Here is a 19,012-nt window from a genome sequence, read left to right on the forward strand (position 1 = left end):
CCTGAAATAATAAATGTAACTACATGAAGCCACTAAAAATTTAAACAAATTTTTTGGAAACCACAACAGCAGCAACAATGCACTCTCCTAACTTAACCAGTATGACTGCATAAATTTACTCAAAATTCAGAAGGTTTGATTGAATCATACAAAATTCACTGGTAGGTAGATATAGCAAAGACCACAGGCTGCCTCGCTAAAGCAAGAGGGTGCTCTCTACACACTAGTTCTAACTTTCTGCACAGCAATTTAGAATTGTTTCAGATATATATTTCATTGCGGATGCAGATCTTTATAAGGGCTTTCAACTTAAAGTGAATTGAAAGGTGTCATATGGAAGTGGAAGGCTTTTCTCCTGGGAAACTTCAATTTTTTTCAAATCACAATCAGGCAAACTAGCCAAGAGATGCAATTTACATACAAAAATACTGTATATTTATAGGTATAAGACTAATCATCTTATCCTATACAAAGTATGTTTACAGAAGTTGCTCGTCTGAATAATCATGCAAAATATAAACAGGTTAAATCAATTCATAATGTACTTCGTAATGATATGGTAAATTTTTAATGATACATGTACTGGATGGATCTACAGCAGAAGGTACTCTTTGAGAAAATGAATGAGCTTATGACTAACAATATGAAGGAATGACCAAGAAATTTTAACACTAATCAGCAGTTACCTCCATATTTATACCTCTTCATTCAGCAAAGCGTTTCACGGACAATTCATCGCAGGGAAAATTCATCGAGAAGAAAAATCATTGCAGGGGAAAATTCATCGAGGAAAATTTATCACAGGGAAAATCATTGCAGAAAAAATTTGCTGAAAGCATTATTCGCTAGAAAATTGAAGTCAGTTTGGTTTAACACGTGTTATATTTGATAGTACATTGTATCTGAGAGATACCACGAACTCTGATGTCAGTATAGTATTAGTTTAGTTTTTTTTTTTTTTTATTATTTACCATTGAAAATGACTGGAAAAATATATTGACAGGATAATTCATCAGATGTTGAAGAGATTCAGCAAATGTTACTCGAGTCCGATGATGAGAATAATAGAGTCGAATGGGAAAGTGAAAGTGATATTTTATAGTAAATTGTATCTGAGAGATACCGCGAACTTGAATGTCAGTATAGTATAGGTTTAGTTTTTTTTTATTTGTTTCTTTTTTTCAATAATTTCTAGTTTATAACTGAAAATAAATAAAACATCATGTATTATATTGTATTACATCATGCAAACCATCATGTATTATGGGGTGCTTAAGGGTCAAAGCTGTATAACTGAGAGAAGACCACCACATAGCCTTTAAAGGAATGAGGAGAACCAACCAGGGCTTCTGACCTAATGTCCAATCCTCACCTTCTCGTGGTGCACCCTGTTAGGTATCTACTTGGATACTGAACGAACGAAGATGGGCTGGCAATTTGGGATTTAGCTGACCAAATTGTATTCTTATTGGTTAAACCAAAATAAAAAATGATGGTACAACATGACAAAATTTCATGCCGGCTGGGGCGTCGCCCGGTTAAACAAAGCCCCTGTTGTTTTCGCCAGGGAACCAGGGCGAACAGCGAAAAGTCAGCTACTGGAACAAATCTGAAAACAAACCCCAACTCAACTCAACTCAACCAGAGTTACATATCGGTACTATCAACGTAAGAAGCCTGAATGGCAAAGAAATGGACCTAGCTGAGAAATTAGATAAGTACCAGATCGACATAATAGGGGTGACTGAAACAAAAAAGACAAAAACTGGTGAGATCTTTCTGAGCAATAAATACAAAATGTTATATTCAGGAAATGACAATCAAGGAAAAGAAGGAGTAGCCATAGTATTCAACACAAAATACGAGGCTAATCTTCTTGAATGGCAGTCAGTCTCAAGTAGAGTAATGTGGGCAAATATGAGAATGGTGAACTGGACAATGAGACTTATTTGTGCCTATGGTCCCACAGAAGGTTCTACTAAGGTAGAAGTGGAGGAATTTTTTGAGGCTTTAGAAAAAGCAACTGACACAATGAAAAAGGAAAAGTTGGTCCTTGTTGGGGATCTAAATAGCAGAGTAGGAAATGATGGTGCAGGACACCAGAGTGTACAGAGGATTCGAAATTGGAAGTGATCACTATTTAGTCTTGAGAAATTGAATTTCATATTGAAAAGAATAACATGTAAGAAAGTTTTAAAGCGAATTAAAGTTGAGCAGCTCTCAGATGTTAACTGTAGACTAAAATACACAAAGATTATTAAAGAAAAAACGAAAGAGTTTGAGAACAGGAATCAAACCTTGGAGATTCAGTGGCAAACTCTGAAGAAAACATTGATTGATTCTGCCAGAGAGGCATGTGATGAAATTGTCTGCAAGGATAAAAAAATCAGAACTCCCTGGTGGACACAGGAAGTTAAAGAGGCAGTGAAGGAAAAGAAGAAAGCATATCAAAAGTTCCTGGCAAATAAGTCAGCTTTTACTCTTACAGAATACAGAGACAAATGTAAGAAAGCTAAACAGTGCGTAAAACTAGCTAAACAAAAGTCATGGGAGGACTTTGGCAAGAATATAGAAAATAAATATCAAGAAGGTGGCAAAATATTCTGGAGGTTGTTGAAGAAACTTAGGAATGGAGGAAAGAGTGCTGTAAAAGGAGTTAGAGATGATAAATGTGACATGAAAACGGGAGAAAAAGATATCCTTGAAGTATGGAGTAATTACTTTGAAAAACTGCTAAATGAAACAAACAGTGATGACAGCACACTGATAAAAAACACTGACCAGGCATGCAGTCAGGAATACATATCCATACTTGAAGTAGAAAAAGCCATCAAAGGCTTGAAATGTGGAAAGGCAGCAGGAGTAGATGATATTTGACCAGAAATGCTGAAGTATGGTGGTATAAAAGTCTTACAGTGGCTGCACTGCATAGTTCAGAAAACCTGGACAGAGGTACGAATTCCCAATGATTGGAGTAGAGCTCTCATTGTACTCATATATAAAAAGGGAAATAAAACTGAATGTGAGAATTACAGAGGTATTTCCCTACTGAATGTTTCTGGCAAGATCTATGCAAGTATACTTGAGAAACGGTTGAGAAGAATTGTGGAAGAAAAGCTTGGTGAAGAACAAGCTGGATTCAGGCCAAATAGAGGCTGTCAGGATCAGATCTTCACTTTACGACAAATAGTCGAGAAAGCATGGGAATATAACAAAGATTTGTATTTAAGTTTTGTCGATTTGGAGAAGTCATATGACAAGGTGCCAAGAGAGAAGCTATTCAATACGCTGCAGTTATATGGTGTCAATGGGGCATTATATCAAGCAATACTTAGTCTTTATTTGAGTTGTAAGTCAGCAATTAGAATTGAAGGAAGTACAGGAAGATGGTTTAACGTTAAATCTGGTGTGAAACAAGGATGTACATTATCCCTTCTGTTATTCATTATCTATATGGATCACATTATGAAGGAAAGTGGTATTAAACATGATATCAAATTTGGATATGTTAATGTCAGCTCTTTGCTTTATGTGGATGATGTTATACTTCTAAATAAATTCACTACAAGTCTGCAACATTCTCTGACTAAATTCAATGGCTGTTGTAATAGATATGGTATGAAGGTTAGCAATAAAAAGACAAAGACAATGAAAATAGGCAGAATCATTGAAAATGTCAACTGTGTTATGAATGGAGAACCTGTGGAACAAGTAAAACATTTCAGCTACTTAGGCACGATTTTTACTGAAGATGGTAAACTAAATATAGAAATAGACAACAGAATCAGCAAAGCTGGTATGGTGGGAAGTCAATTGAATAAATTCATATGGAATAAGAGAGAAATTAGTCAGAACACTAAATTAGCTGTATACAAGACAGTGTTCAAACCAGTTTTAACTTATGGATCTGAGAGCTGGGTCAGAAGTAAAACACTTGACAAAAGACTAGAGACCACAGATATGAGAGTCCTGAGAAAGATTATAGGCGTGAACAGATGGCATCAATGGCAATATCATATTAAAAATGAGGATATTAAGAAAGACCTTGACATTGTCAGCATCCAGGAATCCGTTAGCAGAGATAATCTCAGGTGGTATGGTCACTTTAACAGAATGGGCGAGGAAAGATTAGCAAAACAAGTGTTCTTTGCCAGGTTGGCAGCTAAACGACCCAGAGGAAGACCAAGATATAGGTGGATTGGTACGGTACAAAGTGCCTTAGACGATAGAAATATAAGATCTGATAATGTTGGAGTCTTGACAAGTAACAGACTGATTTGGAGGAAAATTGTAGATAGGAAGTTAGTAATGATGTAAATTTTTCATGTAGTACTATGATATCCTGTACACTACTTGAGGGTACATGGCAGGAATTTGATGATGATGATCATGTATTATATTTGTAGTTTTTTTTTTAAAGTTTCATTGTATTTCAGCACATACTAGTAACGAATGTATCTCTCGGATATGTGCAACCTAAGCTGCAATTTTTTGACCGTGATCTCCTCAGGGTTAACCTCCCAACTGGCCAGGATGTATATATACATCCTACTTGTTTTATCGTATGATTATAGTTTTTAATGCTAGTGTAAATAAGAGATCCTTTCATATTTCTTCAGTTAAGATTGTACCACTCTGGAGAACAATGCCATTATCATTTTATATTTTTGCTAATTATCTTAGTTGCCAAGATAATTAGCAAAAGTTTGAAATTTAAAATAATAATTGTAGGGACTTGGTACCATTTCAATCAATTCTGTGGTGTGCATGGTGTGAAAGGCCGTTTTTTCCAAAATGGAGGTATTTAATGTGTCGTTTGTGTTCGTCCTTCCTAATTGGGATGGTTTACCCCTGTTTCCCCTATGTATGGTAAGTTACATGTGCATTGTATTTTGTAAACCCCTGGGTGGGCTAGGTGTGGAAGAGGAACTTTGGAAGAACTGAGTAGGTGTCTTAATTTTGTCAGGGGTTTAAAGGTGGTTTTGATGTTGTATTTGTGTAGTGTTCTGTCTATTTTTTCTGAAATGCCTCTAACATAAGGAATGGCAATGGCATTCTTGAAATCTTTTTTTTTGTTTTTAATGGTGTCTCTGTGGAGCACCTTGTGAATAGTTTTTTTACTGTATCCATTTTTTATAAGTGTATGGTTGATGATTTCGTATTCCTGATTTAGAGCTTGGTCATTTGAACAAATAGTTTAAGCTCTGTGTTTAAGGGTGCTTATGTCACCTAGTTTTTGTGTTGGTGGCAATTAGTGTGATCTTTTAAAAAGTAATCTGTTCTTGTTTACTTTTACATTCATTATGATCAAATGAATAATCTTTGTATAAATTTTGTATAAAGCTTTAAATATTTGTACAAAGATTATTTTGCTGTTATCTTGTTTTGGTTGCATAAAGACTGAGCTATCAAGTTGTATCAGAAGAACAAATGATGTTTTGTGACTTCTACTTCTTGGAAGGATAATGATCCGAATTTTTATATGTATATCTACCACTGAACATTGATTTATGGTGTACAGTTGCTGGTAAGACTATTTTATTTTATTTTTTTTTCAGAATTTTAAGTAAGTAGGCTGTTTAAGAAAGATATTTTTTTGTAATTTCTTTCTTCTATAGTAAATTCATTTCAATTAGAAAGATTACAATTTTTTGTAGGAAGATTAACAAATCATATTACAAATATGGTCAAATAACAAAAACAGTATTAATGTAATAAACCCAAAGCGGTGAATCCATTACAGTTGTATTGTTGGAAAGAGTGCATATAGATCTTTATTTTAGATTACTAAATTCATTATAGTCTAACCAAGTGAAAAATAAACTTTCAAAAAACTTTCAAGTGTTTTTGTCAAACAATTATTTTATAAATTCATAAAAATCTGAATCTTAAAATAAATACAGTCTCCATCTGTTACAAATAGTTTTCTTTATTTTTTATTCATAATCTTAGTTAGAAAATTGGTTCACAGATTGCATGAAGGTTCGCTCTTTTACGGTATTACCTTATAGATAAGCATACGTTAATGTTGAATCATATCACATAATGTATAATATTTATAACATAATGCGTAGTTCTTTGCAGTTCAACTTTTCGGTTTTCTGGAATTGCTCATTACATATTGAAATGAACGGCTATTATAAAGTAAACTGTCATGCACATATTTTCTGTTAATATCAAAAATTTTGATATTATGCGGCAATTTTGAATTAACGATACTTTCCCTACAGTTTATCATTAGAAACATGTACAGGTGCATGCATCAAAATGAAATTTTATTTCCAAAATTTTCATAATAGAATTAAAATTGTATTTCGTCTTTGATGGCTCACCCCCCCCCCTCCTTCCAAACTACCACACACACAAATACTGATAGGTAACATGTGTGCACCTTCTTTTTATTTGAATTCATTATTTTTCCAAAGTAATTGTACCAGATAACTTTTAATATTCCAATACTGAAATTAAATTGTGATTATTACAAATGATCAAATTTTGTGTATTTTCTCATTTATATTATTTCCTGATAAATATAAATCATTAAATTATGTGATATTGGGGAAATTAATGTTTAAAAAACAGTGTCATCATACAAAAGCAATATCAGAATAAAATTTTAAAAAAATATTTTTTTAAAAATTTTTCTTATATGGGAAATTTTTTTTTTTCACATATATCCGCGATGAAATTTTCCCAAGATTAAATTTCCAGCGATGACTTTTCCTCGTGATGAATAGTCTCCACAATGAATTGTTGGTGATCAATTTTCCTGCAATGAACTGTCCAGACACGCAGCAAAGCAGATGAGAAAATGACAGTTCTAAAATGCATAGAAAATTGAAGGATTAACTTGAAAATTTAATCCTTTCAGCAGAAATAAGAAGATTAAGGGGCCACTAAGAGTCACGTTTCATCACATGGGATTAGGAAGAAAGTGTTAAATAAGGGTTTCTTCCCCATGATAAAGTTATACTGCTAAAACATGCAACATATTTCTGAAACTACCACAGTATTTTATTTATTTATTCTTATGGGAAAAAGAATACAAAGCAGCTATACGTCCATCACCTCGTGGATGTCTTGGAGGTTACCATGAAATTGGTGCCTTGGGCAATCATTCACAATATGAGTGAATGTCTGGGCTATGGGGGGAAAATCACAATAAAGGTGGTCTGACAGTTTCCATTTGTGTAGTAGGTAGCCACATCTGCCCTGGTTATTTCTGACCCTGTTGACAGATGACCAAATCTTCCTAGGAAGAGCAAAACCAGGCTGCAGAGCACAGGGATCTTCAACCAAGAAGCCATTTGTTGGACCAGTGTTCTCTCCACATGTCAGATGTTGGTGGTAAGCCAGCTGAAGAGAGTTCTTCCATGGACCAGAAAGGGTTTCTTGATTAGGTAAAAAATAGGTGGATTTTTGAGAGTCTGGTGCAGGGACAGGAGCAGGTTGCTCATTACTTTGTTAAATTCTTTAATTGAGGCTTGTCTTCTCCATATATATGGTGGAGCAATGTTGGATAGGACAGGCAGCCAGGGGAGTGGTGTTTCTCAGTGTTGTCCCACTATGTCCCACTCTATATTAGTGTGCACACTTCTTTCCCAGATGGGACACATTATTCTGCTGCAGAGAATGCCAAGGCTAGTGCAAACGACCTTAGGGCTTCTGCCCCGCAACCCCAAGTTGTTTCAGCAAGTCTTGAAATGATATTATTTCTTATTTTAATTTTGTTGGGTTGGTGAGGTGCCTTTTATAGGTTAGGCTCCAAGGTATTTTGGGTGAGGCTCACGTTCTACCATCTTGCCACAAAAAGAAGAGGTTGAGGTGTTGATTTGCCTCTGCATTGTTTAGGTGGAATGCTGTGGACAGTATTTGTTGGATCTGGCTTCAGCTACCACTGCTTGAAGTACTCTTCCAGGATGTTTAGATCTGTGTTCAAGGTTGTTTCTAGGCTGGCAAAAGAGGTAGACTGGTGTAGGATCGCTAGGTCATCAGCATACATGTATTTGTTTGAGTTGGTATGTTGGACATGTAGATGTTGAAGAGTAAACGGGGGCTAACACAGAGCCCTGCAGAGACCATTGTGGAGGGAATCTGGGTCTACTCTTTTTCCCACCAATATGGACCTATATCTTTCTGTTGGAGAGAATGGATTTGAAAAGCTGGAAAGTTTTTTTTTTTACACCTTATAATGTTGCCTAGCTTTAGGAGGAGGCCAATTACCCAGACTGTGTCATAAGCTGATGTTAGGTCAATGAAAGTGACTCCGGATTTAAGTTTCTTCTGGAAGCCTCCTTTAATCTGCATTGTCAGGGCCAGGACCGGGTCACAACAACTTCTTCCCTGCCTGAAGCCAGATTGTTCAATCGGGAGTGCTCTTTCGATGAGTTGTGAAATTCTTTTAAGTAGAATTCTTTCAAAGAGCTTAAAAGTGGAGCAAAGCAAGAGGATATGCTGAAAATTCTTGACATTATTTTGATCTTTCCCTGATTTGGGCACAGCAATTATTTTGGTTTCCCACCATAGTTTTGGTAGTTGTCCAGTTGTTACAATTTTTGAGAACAGAGCAGCCAGCCATGTTTGACATCATTGCCCGAGATGTTTGAGAAACTTGGGGAAGAGACCATCCACTCCTGCAGCCTTGCCATTCTTGGTGAGTTTTAAGGCTTTCTGGGCGTACAAGTTCAGGAAGCTCGGGGCCCATCTTCAGGTTTTTTCTGATGGTAGATTGCACAGTTATTTTCCTAGAAGAGCTGGGACATATCTTGGAGGTTTTCAGTAAATGATTAGCCATTTGGTCTGGAGTTATCTCTGGTGGTTTGGATGTTGTTTGTTCTGCCTCACCTAATCTTCTCAGGCTAGTTTTGGCGAAATCAAGTTCATGGATGGTTGAGATCCATCTATCCTTTCTGTTTTTATTGAGTGTTGCTATGAGCTCCATAGCAGCATTTGGGTCTTCAGTTTCATCATATTTGGCTAAAAGTTCCTCAGTTTCCTTGCTCCAGCATCTGATGTACTGTTTTCTGCAACCTCTGAGAATAGAGGCTTTGGCTGCAGTTTTGATTAGCTTAACAAATCTGGGGTAGCTATTAGGGGTGGGTGGAATGATTTGTTCGATTTGTTTCTCAAATACATTCCAGTTGGATCTGTGAAGTTTCAATCTAGCAACCGGCTGTGCCACTGATGATTGGAATTGATGTGCCTTCTCTATTAGTGTAGGACAGTGCTGGCTGTTAGGTCTACTACCACAGTTTAGTCAGAATACAGTTGTAAAGCCATTATGTATTTTTATACTGAAAGATATCTACTAGTGAGTACTAGCAGTATTTCTGAAGTAAGCAAATCAGATAAGAAATGCAAATTAATACATTCATACCAAAATTTAAATAGAGAAAGTACAAAATTTTACAAATCCATGTTTATTTACCTCTTATAAGGGCCTTCATATGTGTAGGTTTTAATTTCCTTGCTGCTGCTGCATCAATTAGAGAAGAACGATAATTACCTATAAATTAAAATAAATATTCTTAAAATTTTCTGAAATTTTTGAATACTCAAGAAGTATATTCTAGAGTGTACGACTTTATTTTAATGTTAAAACAAAACTGGAAAATTTTACTTTGTACTTAGAGTTTTATCTATTTTTTTCAGTTTTAATAGATTATTTAACGATACAGATATGTTAACATCACAATCTTTAATGAAAGTCTCTCATAATAACAAAGGCTTGTAGCATAAACAGCAATACACCATATAAATCACTATTCTACAACACAAGAAATATGAAATAAAGCACATGAAAATTATTTTAACAGCTATCACTTAAATGTTGAGATGATTAGACAAGTGCATAGCATCACCAATCTCAAACCAATAGATCATAGGTTTGAATTCCACTATGATGGATGTTTGTTAATGTCTTTAAGGCAGAAGACTGAATTCATTGCCTGATGAGAGGCCGCCACCCAGCTTATTGAAGGACTGGAGTGGCTTGAAAAATATGATGGGTGATCTGTAAAGCAAGGCTTCCAGAACATGTAAAAAGATAAATAAAAAAAATATAAAAAATAATAATAAAATTAAAAAAACATTACTCCCTACCCATAGTATTATTGAATTATATGCTTTGAACTTTCATGCATAAATGCCACTTAAAAAAAACTTCATGAGTCAGAAAACTCATTGTGGGAGACCTGCACTTACATTTATACACACAATACCAATCATACCTCTCCTTAAACTCATTCACCATCAGGATACTCACAACTACTTCTGGCAATCTATTCCCCACCAAGCAAAAAATCTAGTCTTGATACCCACCTTTGGAATACATTAATGCTATTAAATACCTTTCTGTCAGCATCAAGCAACATCTATTTCCTCCCACCTAACCCCTCATTTCATGCTATACCTCCAAGCTGTTTCCTAAGTTTTTCTTAATCACTGGCCTTGTAGCATCACACTTTTTTGTGTGTGTGATTCCCACTCACAAAAAGTTGTAAATCTATAGTACATTAGCACCATGAGTGGGTTAAGATTTTTCCCCCTTATTTTTTTAATATATAAATACACACACATATTCACATACACATCCTTTCCTCACCATAGTCTTCGTATGGCTAGCCATTATCTGTGTGATCACTTGATGATCACTCTTGTCATCTGAAGGGAAATGTGACAACCCACTCACAATCACATCCCCTGATGAAATGATCAGATCTAAGACTCTCGATCTCATGTGTTCTCCTTTACATACTGCCTAAGTTAATTGTCTCTCAAGTACCCAAGAAATTCATTTTCTTATTCCCAAATGCTATCTCTTCATTCCATCACCCAAATATTCTTACTTCATTCTTCTCTATAGCAATATCCATCTAAATATCTCTTCCTGCCAACTTCTGCCTCACACCATACTGCATCAAAACCACTGCCACTTTTTCCTGCTATCATATATCACAAAATTTTTGTGATATATATTATATATCACAAAAAATATTATACCCTTCCATTTCTATTATCGTCGTAATATCATTCTCATCCAAAGATGTTTCACTTATTCTAATTTTGGATGAATAAACTCAATCAGTGAAATAATTTTATCTCCCTGATTTCTGGTGCTTCCAGCTTTGGTAAATAAACACAGCAGTTCCCTTTTAGGTCTATAACCATGATACCTGATGGATGCGATTTCCCCACCATAACTGCCCATGTCCAATCATCTTTATTACCAATTCACACATCATATCCAAGGCCATCCCGATAAACACATTCACTACTACTTCCGACATCCATTTTCGTTATTTCATGTCTCCCTGATTATCCTGACTCCCCTGTTTCCCAGTCATCTTGTATTCTCATTCTCTCATCATCGCTCACACTACACTATTATTTCCATTAACAAGCACTTCAATCTCATATGTTCTACTCTTCTGATCTTTCATTTCACCTCTTACTTCCTTTGATGTCTTGACCACATAAATCATTGCAGTTTCTTCTAGTTTACTCATGTGGCATGAGTAAACTAGAAGTTTACTCATTATTGAGCCATTCAAATTTAATCTGTCACTTTTATACAAATCCATTCTCCCCTCAATACATGCCACACATCTACAAACTGCACTCCCTTCTCACACAGCTCAGTCAGCATACTCTTCATAAATATTTTCATTAAGCATGAAAATCTGGCTTTTGCATTTCTATAGCAAACCTATATTTACTGGCTGCTAAATTATTCTTCAGCACACCTTCTCAAAAATAAAGAATTATTAGTATTTAATGATTCTTTATTTTTATGCTAACAGACTTATTTGTAAGAAAATTGTCGACAGGAGGTTATTACTAATAACATTAATTTTTTAATGTAGTACTATCAAAATCTTCCCTCCTTCCCCAGAAGACACATATCAGGAACTTGATGGTGAAAACATATGCTCCTCTGAAGAATCTCTTATACAACAAATAGAAATTATTGAGCAAACTGTCTACATTCTCCAAGTGAAAAGAGAATCACAGAATTGCTATGTGTAATTGATGTTCTTAGAAAATTCCAACTCACTGCCGCCTTTTAAATTAATCAACCACATCTACATGCTTCTATCCTCTCCTAAAGACATATTCCCTCTCTTATTGTTACCTGGTATGTTACCAAGTTTTCCTTGTTCCTGTAAATTATCTTCTTTTAGTTAAACATGAAAATCAGTTAAAAAACAAGCTTCAGAATATCAAAGCCGTATAACTTACAAATCAGAAATCAATAACATTTACCATGAGATAGCACTACTACATAATAGTATTCATAAAAATGAACATTCCTTCAAAGAAGGTACTGAAGCCCTACTACAGTGGCCAAACCTAAATCCTAAATTGTAATAGCCACCTTTCTATTCAAATGATTGAGAAATTGTTATTCTTAACTATACAAAATACTTTCTTAAATGATTTGTCAAGACAATTCCATTGTAATCGATGCATTTCATTATTCACTTGTATTCAGAGTGTTACTGTTCTTCGATTCTACCCCCATTCTACACCGCCACAAGATCATCAAAAAGACAATTTGACAGTCAGAAATGCAAAATAGGTCTGTGAACAGTGCTCTGGATTGATGTAAGGGAGAAAAGAAACACCTCAATATATAAAAACAAATTTAAAAGGAAGATGTCTGCTATTCAGCCACATCACTGATGGATGCACATAATTTAAACATATGCAGTTACTAGAAGATGCAAAAAATTTGAGAGAGGACACTGCTCTGCCACAGCAGGATTCAACCAATCTAGCAAACAGCAATACCCAAAGGGAAAAAAAAACTGTGATAGGAGTCACATTTTTAACATACTGAAGTCATAATTGTATATAGTACCACAATATGGAGAAAATTCTCTTATATATAACAGTGTTTCTTCAACCAATGATGATGTTCATGTAACTAGCCAAAATATTGGATGAAATTAAATAGTTTATCATAGCCTATGAGGTTGCTCAAGGGTCAAGGATAGATAAACTGAGAGGCCTCCACATAGCCTTTCAAGGAATGTGGAGAACTCTTTTTAACTGAATTCCATATGTGAAACTGCCATAACATTCATTATATATATATAGTACTTAGTTTTAACACTTTTACGAATTTTAACACGTTCGGTTGAATTTTATTGCTGCTTTGGGAAATCGAACTCACACACATCTAATTAATAACAATAGTTTTTAGTTAGACTCTGTGTTTGCCCATGCAACATATGGTTTTGTTTCAGTCTATACAGCATAGTTTCTGTATGAGGGGGACATGTGATTCATTAATTAGTGTGTTTTTATCCCAGTTGTCTCTAATTCCACTATTTGTTGAGAAATATATTACACAGACTCCTCATACTTTATTCACTGGCATAATAAAAGTACTTGTTTTATTGCCTCTGCTGCTAGGGAGGGCATGTTGTTTACCACTGCAAGCGAGTTACTATCTCCCTACATGAACCTGCTTAAGCTTTTTTTCATGTGGTGAAGTATATGCGAAACTTTTATTGGTAACAGAAAACTAGCTCGGATGACAATGATAATATAAAACGAGTTTTGATATGTATATAAAGTCAATATCAATAGTCCCTGATTACGAACGCGTGATGAAAGGGACAGGAAGATTTGGAGCTTCCCTGAGAGCATTCGAAGTAAATACAATTAACCACTGCTTTGAAATGAAACACATGAATAAGCAATACTTACTAATATTCATTAAGCGCCGAAATACACAGGAAGCAAAATTTGGGAACCAACACCAATGTGTGAATTTTTCCATTAAAATATAAAAAATAACAAAAAAGAAATAATAAATAATAAAACTAAATACGTTTCTTTTAAAATAAAAAAAAATCTACTTAGTCTTAAAACATGTTACATTTATTTTCATTATTTCATGGCCCCCCTCAACAAAACCAAAGGCCCCAAGGGGGCCGCGGCCCACAGTTTGGGAAGCGCTGCCTTAGAAGACTAAAATACAAGATCTGACAATATTGGGAACCTGATAGATGACAGATTAATTTGGAGAAAAATGCGCTACTAACATAATATCTTGTACACCTCCTGAGCATATATATCAAGCATTTGAAAGTGATCTTGAATTACCAGTGCTGTCTTCCATTAAATCAGGATATCTAATAACCAACATTTAATCATTTAGCTATGTGTAGATAACAGTTTTCAAACCTGTTCAAGTTTCCGATTGTTCAGTGCTTATTTTTCAATCTTCTAAAGAGATCTCATAAATCAACTCTTTTCTATCTAAGTCTTACTCCACGTCTTTTTTCCCCTGCCATTTTTGTTTTTTTGCTTAGAATGTTTTTATTATATTATTAGACCTCCAAGGACTCATCGAGGAAGACCATACATCACCCACACCAATTGTCATACCTTTTCTTAAATACACGCTCTCATTCACACTATATGCACTCCCTTCTTCAACAGACAAACTGTTCCATTCATGGCTCTTGAAACTTAACTTCCACAGATGTCCTCTTCCCGCCTTCCATATAATGAAAAATTTTATCAACCAATATCCTATAACACTCTCTTAAAACTTTATAGACTTCTATCATATCACCACTCTTCTTCCTATCTATCAGTGTCTGCAGTCCACATACTCAATCTATCCTTGTAATCTATAGTCCATAATCCCAACATCATCTTTGTAACTCTTCTTTGCAGCCTTTTCACATCTTCTTTATCCCTTTGGAATCCAGGAGACAAAATCTGCACACAGTAGTTCAGACCTTGTAAAGAGGTGAAATGAACTCCATATTCTTACATGCAATCATTAATTTCAACATCACAATTATCCTCTGAGTTGTATTTGCAATTTTTGTTATGTGACCTTTGGACTTCAACTTTCTATCCACTATAACTCCAAGATCTCGAACCTCATCAGTTACTCCAAGCATAATCCCACCAACATAACATGCTGTTGTATATCATATCACATCAAAGTACAAAACTTCCTGCCTATCTTACATTATCAGCAAACAACTCAAGATCTGTCAGCCCCTTTCCAATATCATTAATGTATAGATTAAACAACAATAGTCCAAGGACTGATCCCTGGGGCACACCAATGGTCACCTGAAATCTGGCTGATCCACACCTCCATATACCACTTACTGATACATGTCCATCAGCCACCCACTTATTCCAGTGAATAGTTTATATTCCAATCCCATATTCTCTAATTTATGCAACAGCCTTTCATGTCGTATTCTATCAAATGCCTTAGCAAAGTCCAACAGTTTTATAGTGTATCTATTTCCTTTATCTAACTCAGCTGTGACATTATTATAAAATATGCATAAATTGCCCATGCAGTTCTTACAAGAGGGTTTCTCAAACTTTTCCTACGACGGAACACTTCACAAATCCTGAAATTTTAACGGAACATCTTGAGTAGAGTCGAGTATCATTGGTCTCATATTCAATGTAAAGCTAAGCGCACATTAAAGTCACAGCTGAGTTAGATAAAGGGAATAGATATACTATGAAACAGTTGAACTTTGCTAAGGCATTTGATAGAACACCACATGAAAGGCTGTTGCATAAATTAGAGAATATGGGATTGAAATATAAACTATTCAAGTGCACATGTAAAGCTATTGCTGCAGCAGGCTGTATCGCATCACAAAAATGCGACAGCACACACTACAGGTTGTGCTGGGCCACAGCTTATCGCATTGAGCTTGCTCGTGACCATGTTTCCTAGAATAGATACCTCCATACTTCACTCGCTCTCGGAGGTGTCGACAACCACGGGGCAGCTGAGTCAAGGCCAGCACGTGCTTGACTTAATAGCACAATCCACATGCAAAGTGAGGAGCGCCTGATTTTCAAACAGGTTTGAACTTGTTGCAGCATTTAAAACCATTCCAGGCTCATATTAATTTTGATAATTTTTCACAGAACACAGTTTGGGAAACGCTGCCTTACAAAGTACATTTTGATTGTCTTACCAACTTCTCTAACATCTTTAGAATTACTTCAGAGATACTGATAGGTTGATAGTTAGACATATCAGTCTTTGCACCACCCTTATGCAAAGGGATTATCATACATTCTTTCTATTCCTGTAGGATTTTTCCTGAGCTAAGACTCAAATTATACAAACATGTCAGGAGCCTAACTGGTTCAGATGAACATTCCTTTAGTACAGTGCTTCCCAAACTTATGGATGTAGAGCCCCCCCTTTTTTTTTAAAATTAAAATATTTCATGACCCCCAATCAAAAAAAAAAAAAATCGTAATACAGACATATATTATTATAATATTTATTGTATTTATATTCAATACAATTTACATTCAAGATTTTGAGTTTCTTATCAATACGAATAAGCATATATTTACTAATATTCATTAAGTGCTGAAATATGCAGGAAGAAAAATTTGTGAACCAATACTAATGTGTGATTTTTTTCCATTAAAATATAAAAAAATAACAAAAAAGAAATAATAAATAATAAAAATTAAATATGCTTCTTTTAAGATTAAAAAAAAAAGAACTACTTAGTCTTAAAACATTTCAAATTTCTTTTCATTATTTCACAGCCCCCCTCCCCCAACAAAACTTACAGCCCCAAGGGGACTGCAGCCCACAGTTTGGGAAGTACTGCTTTAGTACATGTGATATCTCATCTGTCCCAATTGCTGAATTCCTATCCAGGTTATGTAAGCTCTAGAACCTCCTTTTCATGCACCTCTATCTCTTCATTCAATTTTAGAGGTAGCATTGTACACTATGTTACATACACCAGGTTGACCTTGGTGAAGCAAGCACGTATTATTTGAACTACATCAACTGCTTCTAATACTAGGGTACTGTCTGCATTCAGTAACATTATTCTTTCACAATCATTCTTTCTTTCTTTTACTTGCCACATAATGATAGAAGTCTTTTGAGTTGCCTTTAGCCTGTACAGCCAATTTCTTTTCATATTCCAAATTAGCTTTCCATATACAATACTTGCAACTTGTCTGGACTGAGCTTTATATATTTCATAACTCCTCTCACCCTTATTCTTAATATATTCCTTCCATCTCATCTTCTTCCTATGGCTTGCTTGTTTAATGAGATTGCACATCCATTTATTCACATTCTATTTGTTCTTTGAACTCTTGGTGCACATTCAGATACTGCATCATTCCAAAGCTTCCCATGCACCGTTGATATCTCTCCCAATCAATAACTAATAGCATGGGACCATGGATAGTATTCTGTTGGGTTCATCATAACTTCCAGATTTGTAGTTCAGCATATAAGGGTGGTCTGAAAAGTTCTCGATCTCAACCATAGATGGCAACACTATCAGCACATTTTTTTTTCTAAGTTGGTACATCTGTCATAAGAATCCAAGTGAAACTGCAAGTCATTATATCAAGTAGTTTGTTTTATACAGCTGTCTGAAGCAAAAGTGTTGTCTGTATTCCTTGAAATGGATAATTGAGTACTGTGCGATTATAAAATTCTTTGTAAAAGAAGGTTTAACGGCAAAAGAAATTCATTCGAAGTTCATAAAAGTTTATGGGCACTCCTCTCCTTCATTTTCAACAATTAAGAAATGGGCTGCCGAGTTTAAACGTGGCCATACCAGCCTTAAGGATGATCCACGTAAGGGATGTCCAGAAAGTGTAACAACACCAGAAATCACTGATCAAGTGCACAATATGGTATTGAATGACCAGCGAGTCAAAGTGCGTGAAATTGCTAAGACTATAGGCATTTCAAAAGAACGTGTAGGATATATTTTGATATATTTCTGAATTATATTACAGAAATGGGTTGATAACAGTAATATTCTCTGTGATTATTAGCATGGGTTTGTTAAAGAGAGATCATGTTTTATTAACTTACTTATGTACTATAACAAGGTGACAAACACCTTGGACAGGGGAGAAGCATATACAGTGGTGTACTTGGATTTTGCAAAAGCTTTTGATAGACTGCCACATGACAAGCTGGTAAATAAACTGAAACAGACAGAAATGGATAACAGACTTCTAAGTTGGACTGACTGGCTGCCAGATAGGTATCAGAAAGTTGTATATGGCAATGCAGTATCCAAAAGAGGAAGGTCACTAGTGGGGTGCCCAGGGGTCAGTTTGGGACTACTGTTGTTCAATTTGTATATTAATTACTAAAATAAGGAGCCAAAAGGCTTCAGCGATGCAAAATTATACAAGCAAAGTGGATATTAGATCCAGCATTATTTCAAAGCCAAATGTAGAAACTATGAAAGTTTCATAAGGTAAGTTGACAAGAGAGCTTACAGGAATACACTCCCTGGCATTCAAGGAGTGCCTCAGTTCAGACTACTTAGAAGACATGGCACTGCCTAAGCATCTATATATTCACCTTTTATTAGTCCATTTTGATAAGGTCTCACTGGCCTGACAGCTGTTCGAACTGGTTGGTTCTCCTCAGAAACCAGACAGAAACATTAAGAGAGCAAAAACTCTCATTGTACTAAGGAACTTGAAATGTCAGAGGAATGTATTTTTTGTAAGCGAACTCTCAAATGGTGGGAAAGTAGCGCCTATGTCTTCTAAGTAGTCCAAACTGAGGCAACATGTGAATGCCAGGGAATGTATTCCCATAAGCTCTCTGGTCAACTTACCTTATGAAACGTTCATAGTTTCTACATTTGGCTTTGAAATAATGCTGGATCTAATATCCACTTTGATTATATAATTTTGCATTGCTGAACTGAAGCCTTTTGGCTCTTTATTTTAGTAATTACTTTTACACGACTGAGAGGCCTCATATGCTGTGGTACATTGATTACATTTTGCTGTTATAACCAAAAATCTGTTGTCATGCTTCATGCTAAAATGAGGGTGACCTTCTTAGCAAATGTGTGGAACACGTTTGAAATCCACTGGTTTGAAATCCTGCCCAAAGCCTGGATACAATGCCTATGTCTTAACTCTCTAGCAATATCAGTAATTCTGCAGCCTTCTTCAAGCTTTCCAGTAATTCTTCCCTGCA

At 35.4% G+C, this 19,012-nt stretch overlaps 1 protein-coding gene across 2 annotated transcripts in view; it reads right to left on the reverse strand.

Annotated features, from left to right (window-relative positions):
• Window positions 1–19,012, reverse strand: part of Dpit47 (DNA polymerase interacting tpr containing protein of 47kD) — a 214,895-nt gene that overhangs the window by 157,671 nt on the left and 38,212 nt on the right. For both annotated transcript variants that reach the window (XM_090393941.1, XM_090393935.1), the window contains exon 5: window positions 9,428–9,505. In XM_090393941.1, coding sequence (XP_090250067.1) covers window positions 9,428–9,505 — 78 coding nt within the window. The remainder of the gene's footprint in view (window positions 1–9,427; window positions 9,506–19,012) is intronic.

The sequence above is a fragment of the Typopeltis vanoorti genome, chromosome 1 (assembly GCF_054136105.1).
Source record: "Typopeltis vanoorti isolate ZY-2024b chromosome 1, IOZ_Tvanoo_1.0, whole genome shotgun sequence".
Taxonomy (NCBI): domain Eukaryota; kingdom Metazoa; phylum Arthropoda; class Arachnida; order Uropygi; family Thelyphonidae; genus Typopeltis; species Typopeltis vanoorti.